Source organism: Oncorhynchus gorbuscha, linkage group LG24 (genome assembly GCF_021184085.1).
Source record: "Oncorhynchus gorbuscha isolate QuinsamMale2020 ecotype Even-year linkage group LG24, OgorEven_v1.0, whole genome shotgun sequence".
Taxonomy (NCBI): Eukaryota; Metazoa; Chordata; class Actinopteri; order Salmoniformes; family Salmonidae; genus Oncorhynchus; species Oncorhynchus gorbuscha.
In genome coordinates, this window is record NC_060196.1 from 9589043 (window position 1) to 9615283 (window position 26241).

The 26241-nt window shown below is 42.0% G+C and overlaps 1 protein-coding gene across 14 annotated transcripts in view; it reads left to right on the plus strand.

Moving 5' to 3' along the window:
* Positions 1-26241, plus strand: part of LOC124011990 (teneurin-3) — a 360816-nt gene that overhangs the window by 239265 nt on the left and 95310 nt on the right. For all 14 annotated transcript variants that reach the window (XM_046325296.1, XM_046325297.1, XM_046325298.1 and 11 more), the window contains 4 exons: positions 860-1079; positions 11949-12068; positions 17080-17212; positions 17488-17616. In XM_046325296.1, coding sequence (XP_046181252.1) covers positions 860-1079; positions 11949-12068; positions 17080-17212; positions 17488-17616 — 602 coding nt within the window. The remainder of the gene's footprint in view (positions 1-859; positions 1080-11948; positions 12069-17079; positions 17213-17487; positions 17617-26241) is intronic.

The window sequence follows — 26241 nt, forward strand, 5'->3', positions numbered from 1 at the left end:
GCCCTGTGGCTGCTGGTTGCCAGATGTACCCCAAGCTTTTAATAACCTAACAAAGGCGAATGGCAGCCTTTCATGAGCTCTACGTCCTACCTCCCTCCTTTCTTCCACCGCTCTTTTCCCTCTCCTCCTCTCCTCCTCTCCCCCTTTCCTGTGGACGTCACCTGTGGGAGGCGGAGCAGATCTCATTCCCACACAAAGGCCTTGGAAAACAGCAGGGAGGCAGGCTGTTGAAGTAGCAGAGAGAACTTTTTCTCCTTCTTTATTTCTCTCTCTTTCTCTCTGTCCCTCTCCACTTTCCTTCTTTCTCACTCACTCAATCTCTTATTTTCTATCACACTCTTTCTTTCTCTTCCATTATATTTCTCTCTGTCTAGCTCTCTCTCGCTCTCCCTCGTTCTCTCTCGCTCTCTCTCGCTCTGTCGCTCTCGTTCCCTCTCGTTCTCTCCCTCCCTCGCTCACTAACCTACCTAACGGTGAGACTCCCAACAGCAAATTGAACCTATAGTTATCCCATCCAAGGCACCAGTCAGGATGGAGGAACCAGGCAGTTTGTCACCACAGCCAGGGGTTAGAGGTCGACTAATAACTTTGAACAACTGGGCCTGCTATTCGCTCTCACAGGAACACAGCCAATCACATTCTGAAAGCCCAACCGAATACAGCCAATTATAACAACACAAACCTTTGACCATCTGACAAAAAGAGCCACTGGAGGTAGATTTGTTTTTAACTTGGTTAAAAGTATTTTGTTAGTAAATTCACTGTATATGGTTCCTTTAGAGTTATCAGAGAGAATCTGATCTGGATCCCATTCCTTACTCCTCTTGTTTGCCTCTTCATAACTCTCTATCTCTCTCAGACGGCCTGGCTGACTGTATGGACCCAGACTGTTGCCTCCAGACATCCTGTCAGACCCAGTCATATTGCCGCGGCTCCCCGGACCCCTCTGACATCATCAGTCAGAGCCCGTCCAGCCTGATGCCCCAGCATGCCGCACGCTCCTTCTACCAACGCATCCGCTTCCTGGTTGGACCAGAGGGCAGCCACGTCATCACTGGGGACAACCCCTTCAACAAGAGGTGAGCATTCTCATTTCACCTTTATTTGAACAGGTTAGTGTGTGTGTGTGTGTGTGTGTGTGTGTGTGTGTGTGTGTGTGTGTGTGTGTGTGTGTGTGTGTGTGTGTGTGTGTGTGTGTGTGTGTGTGTGTGTGTGTGTGTGTGTGTGTGTGTGTGTGTGTGTGTGTGTGTGTGTGTGTGTGTGTGGAGGGCTGTAGCGGTCATTACATTTTGTCAGACGATTATTGTCATGCAAAAGAGTATAATTGAAGAATAGAATTGTTTTATAGTTAGAAGAATAGAATCATTTTTTCCCATTCAAGAGTGAGTGCGAATATGAAATGACTCTGTTGAATTGTAAAAGTGATAATTTAAAAGAGATCCTATACACTAGATTTTGAGTTATTTGTCAACTTTAGTTGTGAATGATACAAACAAAAATTTCTTAGAAATCAAAACATATATGGGCTGCATGGTGTGATTATAGGCTACTAATGATTTGAGAAAGTCACAAAAAAGCTTGTGCTCTGTTTCTTGCCTCAGGCTGCACACGCTGTTCTCTCATCAAATGATCCTATTTTCACCCAAGTGATCATATTTTCACCCAAGTGATCATACTTTTTCATATTCTCAATTGAATCTTGTCTTTACTAATATGTAAAATTAGTTTACATTTAATATGGCCCATTATCAAATGGGCAGGAACAGAGGCAGAGGAAAAATACATGGAGGCCGCTTTCCTGACTGTTAGTTTCTTCAACCATGCTACTCCGGTTATTTCACTCCATGCATCAACAACTGTTTGAGGAGCATGCAGCCTCTTGCTGCGCGACAAGTGATATTCCTCCCAATCTCTGTATGCCATGGGATCTTCAACCCTGTTCCTGCAGCTACCCAGTGCTTCATTTGGAAAACCAAGTGAAATCTGTTTGGGAACATCGATAGTAACACAACAAAACATATTTCATTTCTTACTTTAGTTGTGTTTTAAGAAAAAAATGCCTGGTCAGCTACTGGAGCTTCGACAACGTTATTTCAATGTTATTCTATCGGGCCGCTGGAACGTTTGTTACGCTGACAAAGGAATGAAAGAGAAATAGGAGGACATGGAAATGCATGGTTCTGTAGCTAAATGTAATGTGTCTATTAATTATAAAAATATAAAAAATGCTCAATTACTAGTATATTGAAAATCAAATACAAATTCACTATAATTGTAGGCTAACTGTAAGCTGCCCTGCACAATCAGTGAACCAACAGTATCCCCTAGGGCTGTACGTTCTCTACTAGTCTCATGGATATAAAGTTTGGAGCCTAGCGTAAGGTAACCAGTACGTCCAATATGTATAATAATACAGTCCACACTCAAGGGTGATTAGTAGAATTTGTTACATTTTGGAGTATAGGCTAGACCAATTATGTACCAAAGACATCTTAAATCAGTTTTGTTTTGTGTTTTTCTGCCATGTGTAATATGCGGTAGGCTGTGTATTGTATAACAGCACAAGGGCTTGGGCTCATAGGCCTATGCAAATGCATAAGCTCTAATATCCGTATGGGCGTTTTGAGTGAATCATCACCTTAGAAAGCTCTGTCCATTTCATTGTGTTAGGCTTTGAAACAACATCCACAACGACCACAGTTTTCCACTCAGTTTCAACCTGCTGTTGAACTTCTGAGTTTTAAAAACACTATACTGTTTTGATGATAAGTGTTTGACGTGATTTTTCGATTGCCTTTGGTTAGAGGGACAATAGAGCTCTGAGTACCAGGCCATTAGCGACCTGATGGTCGTTAGCGAGTTGGGTGCTACCGACGCATGCCCAGAGTGCAAGACCCTACCATGGCCCTTGGTGTGTGTCCGTGTGTGTGTGTGTCCGTGTGTGTGTGTATGTGTGTGTCCGTGTGTGTGTGTGTGTGTGGTGTGTGTGTGTATGTGTGTGTGTGTGTGTCCGTGTATGTGTGTGTCCGTGTGTGTGTGTGTCCGTGTGTGTGTGTATGTGTGTGTCCGTGTGTGTGTGTGTGTGTGTGTGTGTGTGTGTGTGTGTGTGTGTGTGTGTGTGTGTGTGTGTGTGTGTGTGTGTGTGTGTGTGTGTGTGTGTGTGTGTGTGTGTGTGTGTGTGTGTGTGTGTGGTGTGTGTGCGTGCGTGCGTTTGGTTGCCTTGGTAACAACCAGCCAGGTGGTTACAGTGGTCTATAACAATGTTGTCTACAACCATGAACGTTTGTTTCTCCATACTGGACAACAACATGCTTCAGTTGACCAGCTTCAGTTGTGGTCATTCTCAAAGGTCTTATGACTGTTTAAACTTGACCGTTGCTTTAATTCAGTCCAGAGTACCGTGCATGTTTGTGATTGTTCACAATTGATCTAGAACCAAATAGATTTCAATAAGAGCAGGACTAACCAGCCGGTAGAGATTAGCTTATGTTTAGAAAGCAAACTTAATTTCCACATAGCGATAACAGAGTTAAATAGAGATGTTAAACACGGTGCTCACTGGAGAGAACAGAACCGTCTGATCGTCTCATAAAGCAGGAAGAAGTGTGGAGAAATGAGAGGACGGAACAAACAAATAAGGAGAGAGGGAGGTGGAAAGAGAGAGATGAGTGAGAGATAGGGATGGAGGAAGACAGAGACGTGGAGGGAGATGATAGCGAAAGAAAGATAGATATATGGAGATAAAGGGAGAGAGTCAAATTCACATCTGTCCTGTGTTAGACCCACCGATCCGGGGGCTTTGTTTAGCCAGTAGTGCTAACACAGAACATGTGCCTGAACATTTCCTTTAGCCTCTGCCAGCCAGCCATACAACAAACACACACACACACACACACACACACACACACACACACACACACACACACACACACACACACACACACACACACACACACACACACACACACACACACACACACACACACACACACACACACACACACACACACACACACACACAGGATCTGCAGTAATCCCCAACCAAACAACAGCTCCTCAGCATCAACATGTGAACAAACAAGGCTCTCGTAGACCCGCTCTGCCTCTCCTCCTCCTCCTCCTCCTCATCCATCTCTTCTTCTCCTCCTCCGTCTGGGTGTATTGACATGCCACTCTCCATCAACAGAGATAGAGAGCTCGTCGTTTAGTAGGAAATGACACTCGAGCGAGAGCCTGGAATGGAGATATTATTCAGGGTGGCAATTCATTCAAAAGAGACATACTCAATAATGAAGTACAGATGTAGCATCTTAATTTGAGCCAGTTTGATACAGCAGGAAAACAATCCGTCATCAGCAGGAAATGTGAATATACAAATAATGGACATTTTTGTAGTGGGAATTGCAAACTTCAGAAGCGTTTTTAAACCTTAAATACACCACAAGTTCTACATTTCCTGCAATGCAGCAACGTTCTCCTGCAACATGGTGATCAAATTAAGACCGAACATCTGTAGTCTATGATTGTTTCCATTGCGGCGCAGAGCAGACATCCTGTAAGTTACTGTCTGCAACACAAGAAGGACAGGAAAGAGCAAAAACCTGTTTACACCTACATTATTATTGACTTCTCCAAACCTCCAATTGAAATAGCCTCTCTGCTTTAAGAGCAGGCATTACCAATGCTTTCTGACAAGGTTATTGGATAAAAACACCTTGGATGCTGGTGTGTGTCTCAACTTCCAACACTAAAGCTTTATTTTCCTTTGTCTGCCATAATAGTTTAACTGTACAATGGCAGAACATTTTCATTTCAGCCAGTGGAGTTTGTTGAAATGCAATCCTTTGGCTCCCTTATACAGGTTAGAGTTACTGGGAATAAGGAGTCTGAATACACTGTGAAGAATGCTATTATTCCTCTTTATGGATCGTGACGGGCCAAATTAGGCATGTGGCCACGAACGCTTCACTACTTTATGTGGTGGCTCACACACACACACACACACACACACACACACACACACACACACACACACACACACACACACACACACACACACACACACACACACTCTCACACACACACACACTCTCACACACACACTCTCACACACACACACACTCTCACACACACACACACTCTCACACACACACAGACACACAGCTGAATTTAGATAAGACCGCTTCTTTGCCACGCTTCAGGAAACTCCAGACAACGGAGACGAGCGATGGAGCTTAAAGGTGCAGTATATTAAGCAGGAAGACCGACCCCCAACCTCTTTCTTGTTTGAGGTCCTTCCCTCCGTGTTTTTATATTGCACACAGATTTCAAGCGGATTAACGCTCAGGGACTAGTTGGTCTTGGCTCTGTCGACTCCCCTTATGGCCCTGTTCTGTGTAGTGATGTTGTGGTCTCGTGGTCAAGGGCCCGGTTAATTGGTCCTCTGACTGGGGTTAGCAGGGTTGAGGGTTCAAATCCCAGGTGCCGGGTCACAGCTGTGGAGCCCCGGGGGCGAGCTGAAGCGGTATCCTTGAATGACTTTGGTGAGAGGCCAGCTGGCGGCTAGAGACGAATCTGTCTGATAAGAATTACATGGAGGACATCCTGGACTGTGGTGTCCAGCCCAGTGTTTAAAAACTCAGGGTAAAAGACAACATCCTCAATTCTGAATGAATTAAAACCTTTATTGCCAGAAAAGGAATGTCATTCAGCAGACATGGACGTGACAATCAGTGCCAGTACAGCGTGTACAGATGTTATTTAGAGGAAAATGAATACCTTGTGTTTTACAGAGGTGACAGTGACACTGATGCTTTTGGTGACGACACTGACACATTCTAACTCCATGGCACATTCCTTGACATGCAACCATTTAAAAAAAGGAAATATCACCTGTCAGTTACTGAGGCGCTGCCTGTTGCCCACAGCAACCATTGTCATGCTTATTATGAGAGAGAGGTGTGTGCCAGTGGGAGGGGAAAGATTAAGGGTTAACTAAAGGTTTCATTCCGTCATGCACCAGAGTAATGATAGTACCAGAGTAATGATAGTACCAGAGTAATGATAGTACCAGAGTAATGACAATACCAGTGTAATGACAGTACCAGAGTAATGATAGTACCAGAGTAATGATAGTACGTAATGATAAAACCAGAGTAATGATAATACATAATGATAATACTAGAGTAATGATAGTACCAGAGTAATGATAGTACCAGAGTAATGATAGTAGGTAATGATAAAACCAGAGTAGTGATAATACATAATGATAATACCAGTAATGATAGTACCAGAGTAATGATAATACTAGAGTAATGATAATACTAGAGTAATGATAATACTAGAGTAATGATAATACTAGAGTAATGATAAAACCAGAGTAGTGATAATACATAATGATAATACTAGAGTAATGATAGTACCAGAGTAATGATAATACCAGAGTAATGATAATACCAGAGTAGTGATAATACATAATGATAAATAGAGTAAGAGTAATGATAGTACCAGAGTAATGATAATACCTAGAGTAATGATAATACTAGAGTAATGATAAAACCAGAGTAGTGATAATACATAATGATAATACTAGAGTAATGATAGTACCAGAGTAATGATAATACCAGAGTAATGATAATACCAGAGTAGTGATAATACATAATGATAATAGTAGAGTAATGATAATACCAGAGTAATGATAGTACCAGAGTAATGATAATACTAGCGTAATGATAATACCAGAGTAATGATAATACCAGAGTAATGATAATGATAATACTAGAGTAATGATAATACTAGAGTAATGATAATACTAGAGTAATGATAATACCAGAGTAGTGATAATACGTAATGATAGTACCAGAGTAATGATAGTACATAATGATAAAACCAGAGTAGTGATAATACCTAATGATAATACTAGAGTAATGATAATACCAGAGTAGTGATAATACATAATGATAATACCAGAGTAATGATAATACCAGAGTAATGATAATACCAGAGTAATGATAATACCAGAGTAGTGATAATACATAATGATAATACTAGAGTAATGATAATACCAGAGTAATAATACATAATGATAATACCAGAGTAATGATAGTACCAGAGTAATGATAAATAAAACCAGATAATACATAATGATAATATGATAATACCAGAGTAATGATAATACTAGAGTAATGATAATACCAGTAATGATAAAACCAGAGTAGTGATAATACATAATGATAATACTAGAGTAAATACCAGAGTAATGATAAGTAATGATAATACCAGAGTAGTGATAATACATAATGATAATAGTAGAGTAATGATAATACCAGAGTAATGATAGTACCAGAGTAATGATAATACTAGCATAATGATAATACCAGAGTAATGATAATACCAGAGTAATGATAATACCAGAGTAATGATAATACCAGAGTAGTGATAATACGTAATGATAATACTAGAGTAATGATAATACTAGAGTAATGATAATACTAGAGTAATGATAATACCAGAGTAGTGATAATACGTAATGATAGTACCAGAGTAATGATAGTACATAATGATAAAACCAGAGTAGTGATAATACCTAATGATAATACTAGAGTAATGATAATACCAGAGTAATGATAATACCAGAGTAGTGATAATACATAATGATAATACCAGAGTAATGATAATACCAGAGTAGTGATAATACATAATGATAATACTAGAGTAATGATAATACCAGAGTAGTGATAATACATAATGATAATACCAGAGTAATGATAGTACGTAATGATAAAACCAGAGTAGTGATAATACGTAATGATAGTACCAGAGTAATGATAGTACCAGAGTAATGATAGTACGTAATGATAATACCAGAGTAATGATAATACCAGAGTAATGATAATACCAGAGTAATGATAATACCAGAGTAATGATAATGAGTAATGATACAGAGTAATGATAATACCAGAGTAATGATAATACCAGAGTAGTGATAATACATAATGATAATACTAGAGTAATGATAATACCAGAGTAGTGATAATACATAATGATAATACCAGAGTAATGATAATACCAGAGTAATGATAATGATAAAACCAGAGTAGTGATAATACGTAATGATAGTACCAGAGTAATGATAGTACCAGAGTAATGATAATACCAGAGTTAGAGTAATGATAATACTAGAGTAATGATAATACTAGAGTAATGATAATACTAGAGTAATGATAATACTAGAGTAATGATAAAACCAGAGTAGTGATAATACATAATGATAATACTAGAGTAATGATATACCAGAGTAATGATAATACCAGAGTAATGATAATACCAGAGTAGTGATAATACATAATGATAATAGTAGAGTAATGATAATACCAGAGTAATGATAATACCAGAGTAATGATAATACTAGCGTAATGTAATGATAAATACCAGAGTAATGATAATACCAGAGTAATGATAATACTAGAGTAATGATAATACTAGAGTAATGATAATACTAGAGTAATGATAATACCAGAGTAGTGATAATGATGAATACCAGAGTAAATGATATGATAAAACCAGAGTAGTGATAATACCTAATGATAATACTAGAGTAATGATAATACCGGAGTAGTGATAATACATAATGATAATACCAGAGTAATGATAATACCAGAGTAATGATAGTACGTAATGATAAAACCAGAGTAGTGATAATACGTAATGATAGTACCAGAGTAATGATAGTACCAGAGTAATGATAATACCAGAGTTATGACAATACCAGAGTAATGATAATACTAGAGTAATGATAATACTAGAGTAATGATAATACTAGAGTAATGATAATACTAGAGTAATGATAATACTAGAGTAATGATAAAACCAGAGTAGTGATAATACATAATGATAATACTAGAGTAATGATAGTACCAGAGTAATGATAATACCAGAGTAATGATAATACCAGTAGTGATAATACATAATGATAATAATAATGATAATACCAGAGTAATGATAGTACCAGAGTAATGATAATACTAGCGTAATGATAATACCAGAGTAATGATAATACCAGAGTAATGATAATACCAGAGTAGTGATAATACGTAATGATAATACTAGAGTAATGATAATACTAGAGTAATGATAATACTAGAGTAATGATAATACCAGAGTAGTGATAATACGTAATGATAGTACCAGAGTAATGATAGTACATAATGATAAAACCAGAGTAGTGATAATACCTAATGATAATACTAGAGTAATGATAATACCGGAGTAGTGATAATACATAATGATAATACCAGAGTAATGATAATACCAGAGTAATGATAATACCAGAGTAATGATAATACCAGAGTAATGATAATACCAGAGTAGTGATAATACATAATGATAATACTAGAGTAATGATAATACCAGAGTAGTGATAATACATAATGATAATACCAGAGTAATGATAGTACCAGAGTAATGATATACGTAATGATAAAACCAGAGTAGTGATAATACATAATGATAATACTAGTAATGATAATGTAATAATACCAGAGTAATGATAATACTAGAGTAATGATAATACTAGAGTAATGATAATACTAGAGTAATGATAAAACCAGAGTAGTGATAATACATAATGATAATACTAGAGTAATGATAGTACCAGAGTAATGATAATACCAGAGTAATGATAATACCAGAGTAGTGATAATACATAAGATAATAGTGAGTAATGATAATACCAGAGTAATGATAGTACCAGAGTAATGATAATACTAGCATAATGATAATACCAGAGTAATGATAATACCAGAGTAATGATAATACCAGAGTGTAATGATAATACTAGAGTAATGATAATACTAGAGTAATGATAATACCAGAGTAGTGATAATACGTAATGATAGTACCAGAGTAATGATAGTACATAATGATAAAACCAGAGTAGTGATAATACCTAATGATAATACTAGAGTAATATAATGATATGATAATACCAGAGTAGTGATAATACATAATGATAATACCAGAGTAATGATAGTGATAATACATAATGATAATACTAGAGTAATGATAATACCAGAGTAATGATAATACCAGAGTAATGATAATACCAGAGTAGTGATAATACATAATGATAATACTAGAGTAATGATAATACCAGAGTAGTGATAATACATAATGATAATACCAGAGTAATGATAATACCAGAGTAATGATAGTACGTAATGATAAAACCAGAGTAGTGATAATACGTAATGATAGTACCAGAGTAATGATAGTACGTAATGATAATACCAGAGTAATGATAATACCAGAGTAATGATAATACCAGAGTAATGATAATACCAGAGTAATGATAATACCAGAGTAATGATAATACCAGAGTAATGATAATACCAGAGTAGTGATAATACATAATGATAATACTAGAGTAATGATAATACCAGAGTGGTGATAATACATAATGATAATACCAGAGTAATGATAATACCAGAGTAATGATAGTACGTAATGATAAAACCAGAGTAGTGATAATACGTAATGATAGTACCAGAGTAATGATAGTACCAGAGTAATGATAATACCAGAGTTATGACAATACCAGAGTAATGATAATACCAGAGTAATGACAATACCAGAGTAATGACAATACCAGAGTAATGATAATACCAGAGTAATGATAATACCAGAGTAATGATCATACCAGAGTAATGATCATACCAGAGTAATGATCATACCAGAGTAATGATCATACCAGAGTAATGATAATACCAGAGTAATGATAATACCAGAATAATGACAATACCAGAGTAATGATAATACCAGAGTAATGACAGTACCAGAGTAATGACAGTACCAGAGTAATGATAATACCTGAGTAATGATAATACCTGAGTAATGATAATACCAGAGTAATGACAGTACCAGAGTAATGATAGCATCTATTGAACATGCTCTTAGAAACACGCAGACACCTGATTGGTGACAACTGGGTATGAGTGCGTCCAAACTGGCACCCTATTCCCTATATAGTGAACCACTTTTGGTCAAAGGTAGTGCACTATATAGGGAATAGGGTGCCATTTGGGAGACAACCATTGTTTTACAGTGACAGACACTCAGACAACCTCCCTAAGCAAATGGAAGGCATAAATTACAGCTGCATTATGCAACCCCCCACACACACACACACACACACACACATACAGGTATTAATGAAGCGAGGACGCTGGGTAATTTATGGCATGTTTACACTATAGAAGGGGAAGAGGGAGGGGGGACTTCAACTGTACTGTCTGGCATCCTCTCAGACTGTTGTAAAGGATAGTGCTGGTGGGGGGGGGTTGTGTGTGTGTCTCTCTTTCTCTCTACAGGGTGATTCAATGCTCCGCTACTGATTAGCACTCAGTGAGAGCTGTAATGACCTGGGAAGGAGAGCTATAAGTAAATCTAGCTACCCTCCCCCTGCGCACACACACACACACACACACACACACACACACACACACACACACACACACACACACACACACACACACACACACACACACACACACACACACACACACACACACACACACACACACACACACATAGTAGATGTCTCCACTGGACCAGACCCATTGACTATAAACTAATCTAAATGGTCCACAGCGAGCCAGGGTGGGTGTGTGTCTGGATCACAAGTGATTTCGTGTGTGCATAGTGGTGACCAGAGAAGGGAATTGGTTAGTTGACCGAGGCCAAGATTTGCACGTAGCACTGTACTGTGTCATACTGTGGTGTTTATGAATGTGCTGAATGAATGTTGTCTAGTTTGTTATTTCCTGTCAGTCCTCTTGTGTGATGTATATCTCAGGATATCTCTATCTCTGTCTCTGCGGCGTCTCAAAGCTGCAGTGTACAAAATAACAACGTCTCTAAGTAGATCATCTCTACGTGTTGTTTCTCCCCAGCCTGGTGTCCATCATCAGAGGCCAAGTCCTGACGGCAGACGGAACCCCCCTCATAGGAGTCAATGTTACCTTCGTCCACTACCCCGACCACGGATACACCGTCACGCGCAAGGACGGCATGTAGGTCCACGTACACACACACACACACACCACTGACTCTGGTCTTCCTCACCACTGACACCTCATACAGTATTTGATTTATGTTGTGTTTTCAGGAGTTGTTGATTGAATCATCATGAGTGTGTCTGTGTGTGCATATATGCGTGGATGTTTTTCTGTTCATCGGTGAGTGTGTGAGAGAGAGAAAAGAGAGAGAAACTGCAACGTGCTTCTTCTCCCGTCACTCTACGACTCTGTCTCACAGATCTCCCAAAATCGTCTCACTCATGCAAAAAATCTCAGTAGCTTCCCCCCAATGAAAAAACACACACTCTTTCTCTCTCTCACACACACACACAACCCCCCCACCCCGCGCCATTTAAATGTGAACTGGGGGGCTGATTAAAATGCATTTGTTATACAAAGGAAGAATCAATTAGCCTGCGTCATTCTAGCGTAGGGCACACACAAACACACACACACACACCTCCACTACACCCTGCCCCCCACTCCGGTGTTATTACAGCGAGTGTTCCTGCAACCCTCCTCGACACCAACCAGGATATAGGAAACTCAGGTCAAGTCACAAATAGCACCCTATTCTCTATATAGTGCACTACTTACTTCCCATAGGGGTCTGGTCAAAAGTAGGGCACTAGATAAGGAATAGGATGCCATTTGGGACAGAGGCGCAATCACTCCCAGGCCCCATCCCCATCAGTACCTTTTATTATACCACCTGCGCCCAATTAGATTGTAAAGCAGTGGCGTTAAGGGCAAAAGTGCAAGCCGTGATATTTGGTGCTCCCTGCCTCATTGAGAGGAGGCTCTGTGTGATTGCTGGGAGTGTAATAGGTTGGATCTCTAGGGCGAGGCTAAGCTGCTAGATTGCAATAGGTGTGTGATGGCGACCGCTGTGGCAAATTGAATACATGATGTTGCACGATCTTCCACACTGCAGGTTGCAATGTATCCAGCCACCATGCCATGCCCCTGTTACTATATAGACTAAATGAAATGGAATCATTTATGTTGTTGTAATAGGCTGAATATACTGCCATGCCACTGCTAAAATAGACAGAATATACTGCCATGCCACTGCTAAAATAGGCTGAATATACTGTCATGCCACTGATAAAATAGACTGAATATACTGCCATGCCACTGCTAAAATAGACAGAATATACTGCCATGCCACTGCTAAAATAGACTGAATATACTGCCATGCCACTGATAAAATAGACTGAATATACTGCCATGCCACTGCTAAAATAGACTGAATATACTGCCATGCCACTGCTAAAATAGGTTGAATATACTGCCATGCCACTGATAAAATAGACTGAATATACTGCCATGCCACTGCTAAAATAGACTGAATATACTGCCATGCCACTGCTAAAATAGACAGAATATACTGCCATGCCACTGATATAATAGACTGAATATACTGCCATGCCACTGCTAAAATAGACAGAATATACTGCCATGCCACTGCTAAAATAGGCTGAATATACTGCCATGCCACTGATAAAATAGACTGAATATACTGCCATGCCACTGCTAAAATAGACTGAATATACTGCCATGCCACTGCTAAAATAGGTTGAATATACTGCCATGCCACTGATAAAATAGACTGAATATACTGCCATGCCACTGATAAAATAGACTGAATATACTGCCATGCCACTGATATAATAGACTGAATATACTGCCATGCCACTGATAAAATAGGCTGAATATACTGCCATGCCACTGATAAAATAGACTGAATATACTGCCATGCCACTGATATAATAGACTGAATATACTGCCATGCCACTGATATAATAGACTGAATATACTGCCATGCCACTGCTAAAATAGACTGAATATACTGCCATGCCACTGATATAATAGACTGAATATACTGCCATGCCACTGCTAAAATAGACAGAATATACTGCCATGCCACTGCTAAAATAGGCTGAATATACTGCCATGCCACTGATAAAATAGACTGAATATACTGCCATGCCACTGCTAAAATAGACTGAATATACTGCCATGCCACTGCTAAAATAGGTTGAATATACTGCCATGCCACTGATAAAATAGACTGAATATACTGCCATGCCACTGATAAAATAGACTGAATATACTGCCATGCCACTGATATAATAGACTGAATATACTGCCATGCCACTGATAAAATAGGCTGAATATACTGCCATGCCACTGATAAAATAGACTGAATATACTGCCATGCCACTGATATAATAGACTGAATATACTGCCATGCCACTGCTAAAATAGACAGAATATACTGCCATGCCACTGCTAAAATAGACAGAATATACTGCCATGCCACTGATAAAATAGACTGAATATACTGCCATGCCACTGCTAAAATAGACAGAATATACTGCCATGCCACTGCTAAAATAGGCTGAATATACTGCCATGCCACTGCTAAAATAGACTGAATATACTGCCATGCCACTGCTAAAATAGACTGAATATACTGCCATGCCACTGCTAAAATAGACAGAATATACTGCCATGCCACTGCTAAAATAGACAATCAAAGCTCTTAGAGTTTTACCCAGAAAGACCACAGGTAGCCTAGTGGTTAGAGCATTGGGCCAGTAACTGAAAGGTTGGTGGATCAAATCCCCGACCTGTCAAGGTAAAAATCTGTCGTTCTGCCCCTGAATAAGGCAGTTAACCCACTGTTCCTAGGCTGTCATTTCAATAAGAATTTGTTCCTAACTGACTTGCCTAATTAAATAATGGTGAAATTAAAAAGGTCAAAAATAAATGAATAGTCAAACATTGGCAGTAGAATGGCCTTACTGAAGAGCTCAGTGACTTTGAACGTGGCACTGTCGTAGGATGACACCTTTCCAACAAGTCAGTTTGTCAAATTTCTGCCCTGCTAAAGCTGCCCCGGGCAACTGTAGGTGTTGTTATTGTGAAGTGGAGACGTCTAGGAGTAACACCAGCTCATCCGCGAAGTGGTAGGCCGCACAAGCTCACAGAACGGAACCGCTGAAGTGCGTAGCACGTAAAAATCCAAACTGCCTCTGGAAGCAACGTCAGCACAAGAACTGTTCGTTGGGAGCTTCATAAAATGGGTTTCCATGGCTGAGCAGCCGCACACAAGCCTAAGATCATCATGCGCAATACCAAGAGTCGGCTGGAGTGGTGTAAAACTCACCGCCATTGGACTCTGGAGCAGTGGAAACTTGTTCTCTGAAGTGATGAATCACGCTTCACCATCTGGCAGTCTGACGGATTAATCTGTGTTTGGCGGATTCCAGGAGAATGCTACCTGCCCGAATGCATAGAGCCAACTGTAAAGTTTGGCGGAGAAGGAATAATGGTCTGGGGCTGTTTTTCATGGTTCAGGCTTGGCCTCTTAGTTCCAGTGAAGGGAAATCTTAATGCTACAGCATACAATGACATTTTATCTAGACGATGCTGTGCTTCCAACTTGGGGAAGGCCTTTTCCTGTTTCAGCATGACAATGCCCCTGTGAGGTCCGTACAGAAATGGTTTGTCGAGATCTGCGTGGAAGAACTTGACTGGCCTGCACAGAGCCCTGACCTTAACCCCATCGAACACCTTTGGGATTAATTGGAACCCCAACTGCGAGCCAGGCCTAATCGCCCAACATCAGTACCCGACCTCACTAATGGTCTTGTGGCTGAATGGAGGAAGCAAAGGGGGGGACCATATTAATGCCCATGATTGTGGAATGAGATGTTTGACGAGAAGGTGTTCACATACCTTTGGCCATGTAGTGTAAATAACAATATATCTGGTCATAACAGATTGGATGCTGGTGTCACTGCTTGCCTGTGCTTGCATGAGTGTGTTCTTTTATCTATGCACTTTCTGTACGTGTTGCGTGTATGTCTTCACACTTCACCCCACCAGCCCCCTCCAGACACAGAATATAGGACAGGACTTAGGGGACCTTCCCTCTCTTCCACTCAGATGGCTCTCCCTATAGGCCTGCTACATGTTAAAAGACAAAGTTAGCTAGCCAAACAAAGCTCTCTCTCACCACACACACACACACACACATCCAATAATAATTGGCCCCATCATCTTATTTTCAGTACAGGAGAAAGAACAGAAACATGTTTTGTTCTGAGAAAGGAAGAGGGAGAGATATAGCAGGGAGAGGGAGCAGGAAAAGAGAGAGAGCCTCAGGTTAGACATACTAGACAGGAGAGACAATTAGAACAGGACAGTCTGATCACCCTTCATCCTCACTCTACCTCCATCAGTGTCAAAGATACAGAGATCTCTGTCTCCAGGGCCCAAGAACAACCAGGAGGAAATGTGTAAACATGTAAAATGTCCTTTCTACTGATTGTGTGTGTGGGCTGAAGGGGGATGTGTGTGCGTGCCTGTGTGTGTCTGTCCATCCGTTCGTCCGCCTGTCTCTCTGTGTGAATGTACATGCCTGTGTGTTTCCGTCACCACCTCTAACCCCATCTCTCTCCATCTCTCTCCCCATCTCACTCCATCTCTCTCCACCTCTAAACCCATCTCTCTCCATCTCTCTCCACCTCTCTCCACTTTCTCTCCCCATCTCTCTCCATCTCTCTCCACCTCTAACCCCATCTCACTCCATCTCACTCCATCTCTCCCCATCTCTCCCCATCTCTCTCCATCTCTCTCCACCTCTAACCCCATCTCACTCCATCTCTCTCCACCTCTAAACCCATCTCTCTCCATCTCTCTCCATCTCTCTCCATCTCTCTCCACCTCTAACCCCATCTCTCTCCACCTCTAAACCCATCTCTCTCCATCTCTCTCCACCTCTAAACCCATCTCTCTCCATCTCTCTCAACCTCTAACCCCATCTCTCTCCACCTCTAACCCCATCTCTCTCCACCTCTAACCCCATCTCTCTCCACCTCTAACCCAATCTCTCTCCATCTCTCTCTACATCTAACCCCATCTCTCTCCATCTCTCTCCACCTCTAACCCCATCTCTCTCCACCTCTAACCTCATCTCTCTCCATCTCTCCAGGTTTGACCTGTTGACCAACGGTGGGGCCAGTCTGACCCTGGGTTTCGAGCGTGCTCCGTTCCTGATACAGTACCGCACCGTGTGGATCCCCTGGAACGTCTTCTATGTCATGGACACCCTGGTCATGAAGAAGGTGAAATATAGTTGAAAAATTCAATTGAATTGTGTTTAATTGAATTAAATTAGATCATGTTGAATTGTATTGAATGTTATTGAATTCTTTTGTATTTTATTTAATTATGTTGAATCATATTGAACTGAATTGTATTGAATCATATTGAATTGTATTGACTCACAGTGACTCATATTGAATTGTATTGACTCATATTGAATTGTATTTCATCGTATTCAATTATATTGAATTGTATTACTCGTATTGACTCGTCTTCATATTGAATCGTATTGCAGGAGGAGAATGACATCCCCAGCTGTGACCTGAGTGGTTTCATCAGGCCCAGTCCTGTCATCGTGGCCTCTCCCCTCTCTACCTGCTTCAGGTCCTCACCAGAGGATGGGCCCATCATACCTGAGACACAGGTGAGACATGCACATCATCATACACACATTATCATCATACACAAATCATCATCATACACACATTATCATCATCATAAACACATTACCATCATCATACACACATTATCATCATCATCACACACAAATCATCACCATATACACATTATCATCCTCATACACACATTACCATCATCATACACACATTACCATCATTATACACACATTATCATCATCACCATACACACATTATCACCATCATACACACATCATCATACACACATTATCATCATCATACACACATTACCATCATCATACACACATTATCATCATCATCATACACAAATCATCATCATACACACATTATCGTCATCATACACACATTATCATCATCATACACACATTATCGTCATCATACACACATTATCATCACCATTACACATTATCATCGTCATACACGCATTATCGTCATCATACACACATTATCATCATCATACACACATTATCGTCATCATACACACATTATCATCACCATTACACATTATCATCGTCATACACGCATTATCATCATCATATACACACACACACACACGATCCGAAACCCAGACTAGTTGTACTGAATACACACACTTTTCCACAAACCCGTTATACCTAAGACTCAAGTGAGGTGACAGAGGAGAAAGGATACCTACAGTACATCAAACACCCACTGTACACACACCTCACAACACGGTCAGCTAGGGTTCGTCCAGTTCACTAGACTTCCAGCTCACTACCCCTCTCCACAGACCCACTCAGTACCCTCATCTGTTCAACTCATCTGTTCAACTCTCCTGTTCAACTCTCATGTTCAACTCTCCTGTTCAACTCTCCTGTTCAACTCTCCTGTTCAACTCTCATGTTCAACTCTCCTGTTCAACTCTCATGTTCAACTCTCCTGTTCAACTCATCTGTTCAACCTCCCGTTCAACTCGCCTGTTCAACTCTCCTGTACTGTAAATGATGTGTATCTTTTCTCCCCGAGGGAGATGACGTTTATGAATTTCCTACTTGGGCTGTGGACAATGGAATTATGACAGTAACACATCATGGTATTTTGCGGGACTTGTTGTCCCACAACCAACCAGAATCCAGGATCCAAACAACCCGTTTTTTAATGCCCTATAACACCCCACACTGCTTCACCCAAGCTTTACCGGGACCTCAAACAGCCAACTCAGTTGGAACGGGAGGCCTCACAAAAAGCTGAGCCGACCTTCAGTACTTGAAATATAAAAGCACACCTTTAACAGCCCAGTGAATACAAGGTCTAGCCATTTTCTAACTGTCTGCACAGATGCTCTTTGTTTCGTTCAAAGAGGAGAAGCCTTGATGAAGAGAGAGAGCATTTAAATCCATGTATAGTCTTTCTAGCTGTGCCAGACACTGTGTGAATTGTTACGAGGGTCTCACACACACACGTGCACAGACTCATTCATAGATCAAAACCCAGGGTTTACCATTATGGCAGTATCACAGGCCAATCTGTGCAGAAGAGCATCTTCAGTAAAGCTGATACACACGAGTCCTCTCTGTATCTCTCTCTCTCTCACCCTCCCTCCCTCCTTCCCTCTCTCACCCTATCTCTCTCAACTCTCCTGTGTGGCCAGATAGACTTTGATTCCTCTTGGCCCAATGTCTGTCCCCTCTTCTCTTCTCTGGCACTCCTTCAGTCTAAAGCACTACTTTAATGAGGCTGCCTGCACCATCAGCCAAACAATACACACAGACACGCACAGACATAAACACAGACATAAACACAGACATAAACACAGACACACGCAGACATAAACACAGACACACACAGACATAAACACAGACACACGCAGACATAAACACAGACACACGCAGACATAAACGCAGACATAAACACAGACACACACAGACATAAACACAGACACACACAGACATAAACACAGACACACACACAGACATAAACACAGACACGCACAGACATAAACACAGACATAAACACAGACATAAACACAGACACACGCAGACATAAACACAAACACGCACAGACATAAACACAGACACACGCAGACATAAACACAGACACACACACAGACACGCACAGACATAAACACAGACATAAACACAGACATAAACACAGACACAAACACAGAAACACACACAGACACACACAGACATAAACACAGACACGCACAGACATAAACACAGACATAAACACAGACACACATAGGCATGCACTGGCATAAACACGTACAGACATAAACACACACAGACACACACACACAGACACACACAGACACACACACAGATATAAACACAGCATGCACAGACATAAACACACGCAGACATAAACACACGCAGACATAAACACACACAGACATAAACACGTACAGACAAACACACACAGACATAAACACGCACAGACATAAACACAAACAAAGATAAACAGACACACACAGACATAAACACAGACACACACATACATAAACACAGACACGCACAGACATAAACACACACAGACATAAACACAGACACACACATACATAAACACAGACACGCACAGACATAAACACACACAGACATAAACACAGACACACACATACATAAACACAGACACGCACAGACATAAACACACACAGACATAAACACAGACACACACAGGCATAAACACAAATAGACACACACAGACATAAACACATAGACACACACATATATAAACAAACACAGACATAAAAACACAGACATAAACACACATAAACACATACACACATAGACACACACATATACAAACACACACAGACATAAACACACATAAACACATACAGACATACACAAATAGACAAACACAGATATAAACACACAGACAAACACACACATACAGACATAAACACACACACACAGAGACACTTAGACATAAACACACACAGACAGTAACGCAAACACACACTGAGAAACGCAAGCAATCAGACACAGGCACACACATAATACACAGAAAGACTCACAAACTCTCTCATACACACACAGAGACAAGCACACAGTAACAGGCATCGTGCCCCAGCCCAGCCAGTCCCCAAACGATCCGGGTCCTGATTTGAATTAGCTCCGGTTGTTATGAGCAGAACTATAAAGCTTCAGAGCTCATGCAACAAGAGGCGGGTGGTGAAGGAGGTTAGCGTTTTATAAAGGGACGCAGGGGTCGGACAGCTATACCCCAGGGGCCTTCACAAGGGGTGTGTGTGTGTGTGTGTGTGTGTGTGTGTGTGTGTGTGTGTGTGTGTGTGTGTGTGTGTGTGTGTGTGTGTGTGTGTGTGTGTGTGTGTGTGTGTGTGTGTGTGTGTGTGTGTGTGTGTGTGTGTGTGTGTGTGTGTGGAACAGTAAAAGGAACCCAGCACTAACACAAAGCCGTACTAAAGCAGTCAGTCACAGAGAGCTGCTATAACTGGTAACAGACATGTCCACTAGAGTCCTCCTTGGAAGAGAACAGTCTTGCTAAGGAAAGTACTTTGGATTACACACACACACACTTGGCTGTCATGTGGCTTGGGATAATACGTGAGATGCACGCAGACATACACACACACACACTTGGCTGTCATGTGGCTTGGGATAATACGTGAGATGCACGCAGACATACACATACACACACTTGGCTGTCATGTGGCTTGGGAATAACACGCTATTGTGTGCTCGCTGTTCCACAGAGGAGAAAGAATGAAAGCAGAAGACCAAATAAAGGTTAGCCAAGTGTGTTCAGTTGGAGCACAATGAGACAGTGGTCCTCAGTGTCTGGATGAAACCATGAAACCAGAGACGGAAATTCTTCAGGTCCCAGAACCCAATACATAGGACGGGTTCTACTAACACAAAGGACCAGAAGAAAATAGTTGAGTTGTCAGTCTGACGCGGAACTCTCACCGAGTGATGACACTGGAGCACTTGATCGCCCTTTCCGTGTGTCAAACAGAATAGGTCCTGTAAGCTTTTTCAGACGAATATCAATCGTGAAATCTATTCAAATCAAAGTTGTAAGTTAAGCTAAGGTTTATCCCCAGAGAGATACTGTAGAAGACCTTTTTTTCCTCCCCAACCACATTTGGCATGACTCTAAAATCTTCCTGCGTGGTGATTTGAGTCTAGATATTCCTTTTAGAGATGTTTACACTATGTGATGTTGGTGCACACCAAATCCAGTCGGAGGTGGTAGCAGGGTCATGGGGTTGACTGTAGCCTGCGGTTATTAGCTGAACACACATGCACACCCCCTCCCCCCCCACACACACACACACACACTGAGCTGCAGCCTTAGCTGTCTGTAACAGTTGATCTGGATACCAACAAGTATAACAGTGTAGTCTGTTGCTGTGTTTTCAGCCTATTTGTTTGGATGGAGGTAGTGTATTGGTTTAGGTGGTTTAGTGGATATTGCAGACCGAGCTCTCTCTCATATCTGTTGGATTACTCAGAGTTGTCGGCTCCTTATCCAGATCAGACACACACACACTCACGCCTCTCCAGTCTCCACACCGTTCCCGTACAACATCAAACTGCACAGCCATGACATTACAAAAGTATGTAACAAAGGTTCTATAGCAAAGGTTCTGTTGAGGTGTTTCAGTCAATAAGGTGGATTGGCAGTACTTGTGCCACCATAGCTAACTATTGACCCAAGCCCAACCTATGGCGGCATTATACAATGTGTGTTATTAAAGGAGTGGTGGTTTTAAAGGGATACTTCGGGATGCTGGCAATGAGGCCCCAATCACATAGTATCCCTTTAAGATACAGCACCAGTCCATTACCCCCATAGCCATATGTTTTCATTACACTTCCCCTTTAATGGCGGGTGGCACGTCAAAATAAAGCACCCGTTTATTGTTTGATCTCGGCTCCGCTCATTAAACCCTTTAATGAATTACCAGTTGGTATTATTATTATATTATGCAGTTAAAAAAAATTGCCCCCTTCTAGATTGCAAAAGAAAACACACACTAGAAAGCAGACACGCACACACACCAGAGAAGATGTAATAACAGAGTGTTTCTATCAGGAGTTAGTTTAAAGCCAGGAGAAACATGCTCCTAGGCCAGACGTTGTAATTAGAGCTAGCTGGGGAGACCAGGGTGGGGTCCCTTCGCTGGCAGAGTGTGTTCAGGACACACACAGTATGTGCAGACACACACAGTTTACCCGAAAGAAAACACACCCGCCGCACATGGTAATTAAGTCTGTGATTATGGTGACACTGGCAGTGTGTGTGTGTGTGTGTGTGTGTGTGTGTGTGTGTGTGTGTGTGTGTGTGTGTGTGTGTGTGTGTGTGTGTGTGTGTGTGTGTGTGTGTGTGTGTGTGTGTGTGTGTGTGTGTGTGTGTGTGTGCTGTGCTGTGCTGTGCTGTGCTGTGCTGTGCTGTGCTGTGCTGTGCTGTGCTGTGCTGTGCTGTGCTGTGCTGTGCTGTGCTGTGCTGTGCTGTGCTGTGCTGTGCTGTGCTGTGCTGTGCTGTGCGCGTGCGTGCGTGCGTGCGTGCGTGCGTGCGTGCGTGTGGTAAACCCGTGGTGACCAGGCCACGAAATCTGTTACCTTTTACCCGTCACTTTTTCCACCCTCAATTTGTTTTTTATTTTGATTGATTCTGTTGTTATTGGGCGACCATGTTGGATATCAAAGGCTCGCTGAGACCCACGTCAAGCCTCCCTCCCCCATCTAATGAAAATACAGACTGATCCAATACCTCTGGGAGGGACAAGAGAGAGAAAGAGAGAGTATAATAAGGAGAGAGGGAGGAGAGAAAGAGAGAGTGAAGGAGTAAGGAGAGAGAGGGAACAGGGGGAGAGAGAGGGAGCAGGGGGTGAGAGCAGAGGGAGAAGGGGGAGAGAGAGAGTGAAGGAGTAAGGAGAGAGAGGGAACAGGGGAGAGAGCAGAGGGAGAAGGGGGGAGAGAGAGGGAGAGGGAAGGAGTAAGGAGAGAGAGCAGAGGGAGACGGGGGGAGAGAGTGAAGGAGTAAGGAGAGAGAGGGAACAGGGGGAGAGAGAGGGAACAGGGGGAGAGCGCAGAGGGAGCAGGGGGAGAGAGAGGGAGCAGGGGGAGAGAGAGGGAGCAGGGGGAGAGAGCAGAGGTAGCAGGGGAGAGAGCAGAGGGAGCAGGGGGAGAGAGCAGAGGGAGCAGGGGGAGAGAGAGGGAGCAGGGGGAGAGAGAGGGAGCAGGGGGAGAGAGCAGAGAGGAGAAGGAGGGGAGAGAGTGAAGGAGTAAGGAGAGAGAGGGAGCAGGGGGAGAGAGAGAGGGAGAAGGGGGAGGGAGCAGGAGGGGAGAGAGGGAGGGAGAAGGGGGAGAGAGAGGGAACAGGGGGAGAGAGAGGGAACAGGAGGAGAGAGAGGGAGCGGGGGGAGAGAGCAGAGGGAGAAGGGAGAGAGAGAGAGAGAGTGAAGGAGTAAGGAGGGAGAGGGAACAGGGGGAGAAGGGGGAGAGAGAGAGAGTGAAGGAGTAAGGAGAGAGAGGGAACAGGAGGAGAGAGAGGGAGCAGGGGGAGAGAGCAGAGGGAGCGGGGGAGAGAGAGAGAGAGTGAAGGAGTAAGGAGGGAGAGGGAACAGGGGGGGGAGAAGGGGAGAGAGAGAGAGTGAAGGAGTAAGAGAGAGAGAGGGAACAGGGGGAGAGAGAGAGGGAGCAGGGGGAGAGAGAGAGGGAGTGAAGGAGTAAGGAGAGAGAGGGAACAGGGGGAGAGAGAGAGGGAGCAGGGGGAGAGAGAGAGGGAGCAGGGGGAGAGAGAGAGGGAGAAGGGGGAGACAGAGAGAGAAAGACTAGAGCTAGAAAGTGAATACAGTTGAAGTTGGAGGTTTACATACACCTCAGCCAAATACATTAAAACTCAGTTTTTCACAATTCCTGACATTTAATCCAAATAAAGAAATCCCTGTCTTATGTCAGTTAGGATCACTACTTTATTCTAAGAATGTGAAATGTCAGAAAAATAATAGAGAGCATAATTTATTTCAACTTTTATTTCTTTCATCACATTCCCAGTGTGTCAGAAGTTTGCATACACTGAATTTGTATTTGGTAGCATTGCCAATAAATTGTTTAACTTGGGCCAAACGTTTCAGGAAGCTTTCCACAAGCTTCCCACAATAAGTTGGGTGAATTTTAGCCCATTCCTCCTGACAGAGCTGGTGTAACTGAGTCAGGTTTGTAGGCCTCCTTGCTCACACACACCGTTCTTCGGCTTGCTGGCCTCCCTCTTTTTCCTCCAAACATAACGATGGTCATTATGGCCAAACAGTTCTATTTTTATTTTATCAGACCAGAGGACATTTCTCCAAAAAGTACGATCTTTGTCCCCATGTGCAGTTGCAAACCGTAGTCTGGCTTTTTTATGGTGGTTTTAGAGCTGAGCGGCCTTTCAGGTTATGTCGATATAGGACTCGTTTTACTGTGGATATAGATACTTTTGTACCTGTTTCCTTCATCATCTTCACCTGGCTGTTGTTCTGAGATTGAGTACGTTTATCTCCAGGAGACAGAATTCGTCTCCTTACTGAGTGGTATGAGGTGGTCCCATGGTGTTTATACCTGCGTACTATTGTTTGTACAGATGAACGTGGTACCTTCATGCAATTGCAAATTGCTCCCAAGGATGAACCAGATTTGGTCTACAGGTCTTTTCTGAGATCTTGGCTGATTATTTTTTTCCTTTCGCATGATGTCAAGCAAAGAGGCACTGAGTTTGAAGGTAGGCCTTGAAATACATCCACAGGTACAACTCCAATTGACTTCAATTATGTCAATTAGCCTATCAGAAGCTTCTAAAGCCATGACATCATTTTCTGGAATTTTCCAAGCTGTTTAAAGGCACAGTCAACTTAGTGCCTTTAAACTTCTGACCCACTGGAATTGTGATAGTGATATAATCTGTCTGGAAACAATTGTTGGAAAAATGACATGTGTCCTGCACAATGTAGATGTCCTAACCGACTTGCCAAAACGATATTTTCTTAACAAGAAATTTGTGGAGTGGTTGAAAAACTAGTTTTGTATGTAAACTTCCGACTTCAACTGTACGTGTGGAGTGATAGGTCTTTGGAATCTAATGGACTTAGTAAATACCCTCAGTGCATGTGATGTGTAGAGATTTGAGGTCCTTTTCCATTTAATTCCAACCTCCTCATACCCTCACTGACTCACCCTCCAAATCCCAGCCAGGGAGCTCTTTGGCCCCTGCTTTGAAAAGAGGGGGAAATGTGTTGATGTTAGGAGAGGATAAAAACAACAGAGACACCTCACACCCAGGGCTTTCTGGAGCATCACACTAATGAAAAGACAGTGGATAGACAGTGGCAGACCTTTACACACACACACACACACACACACACACACACACACACACACACACACACACACACACACACACACACACACACACACACACACACACACACACACACACACACACACACACACACACACACACACACACACACACACACACACACACACACACACACACACACACACACACACACACAGTGGAGGCGCTCTGCACAGAAGATAACCCCTGCTTATGGTTAAATAAAACGGCCTTCTGTACGAGGACAGTCACTACACTGAGAAAACATGCCAGGGAGATCTGTCTCTCTCTATTTTCCTTCTTCC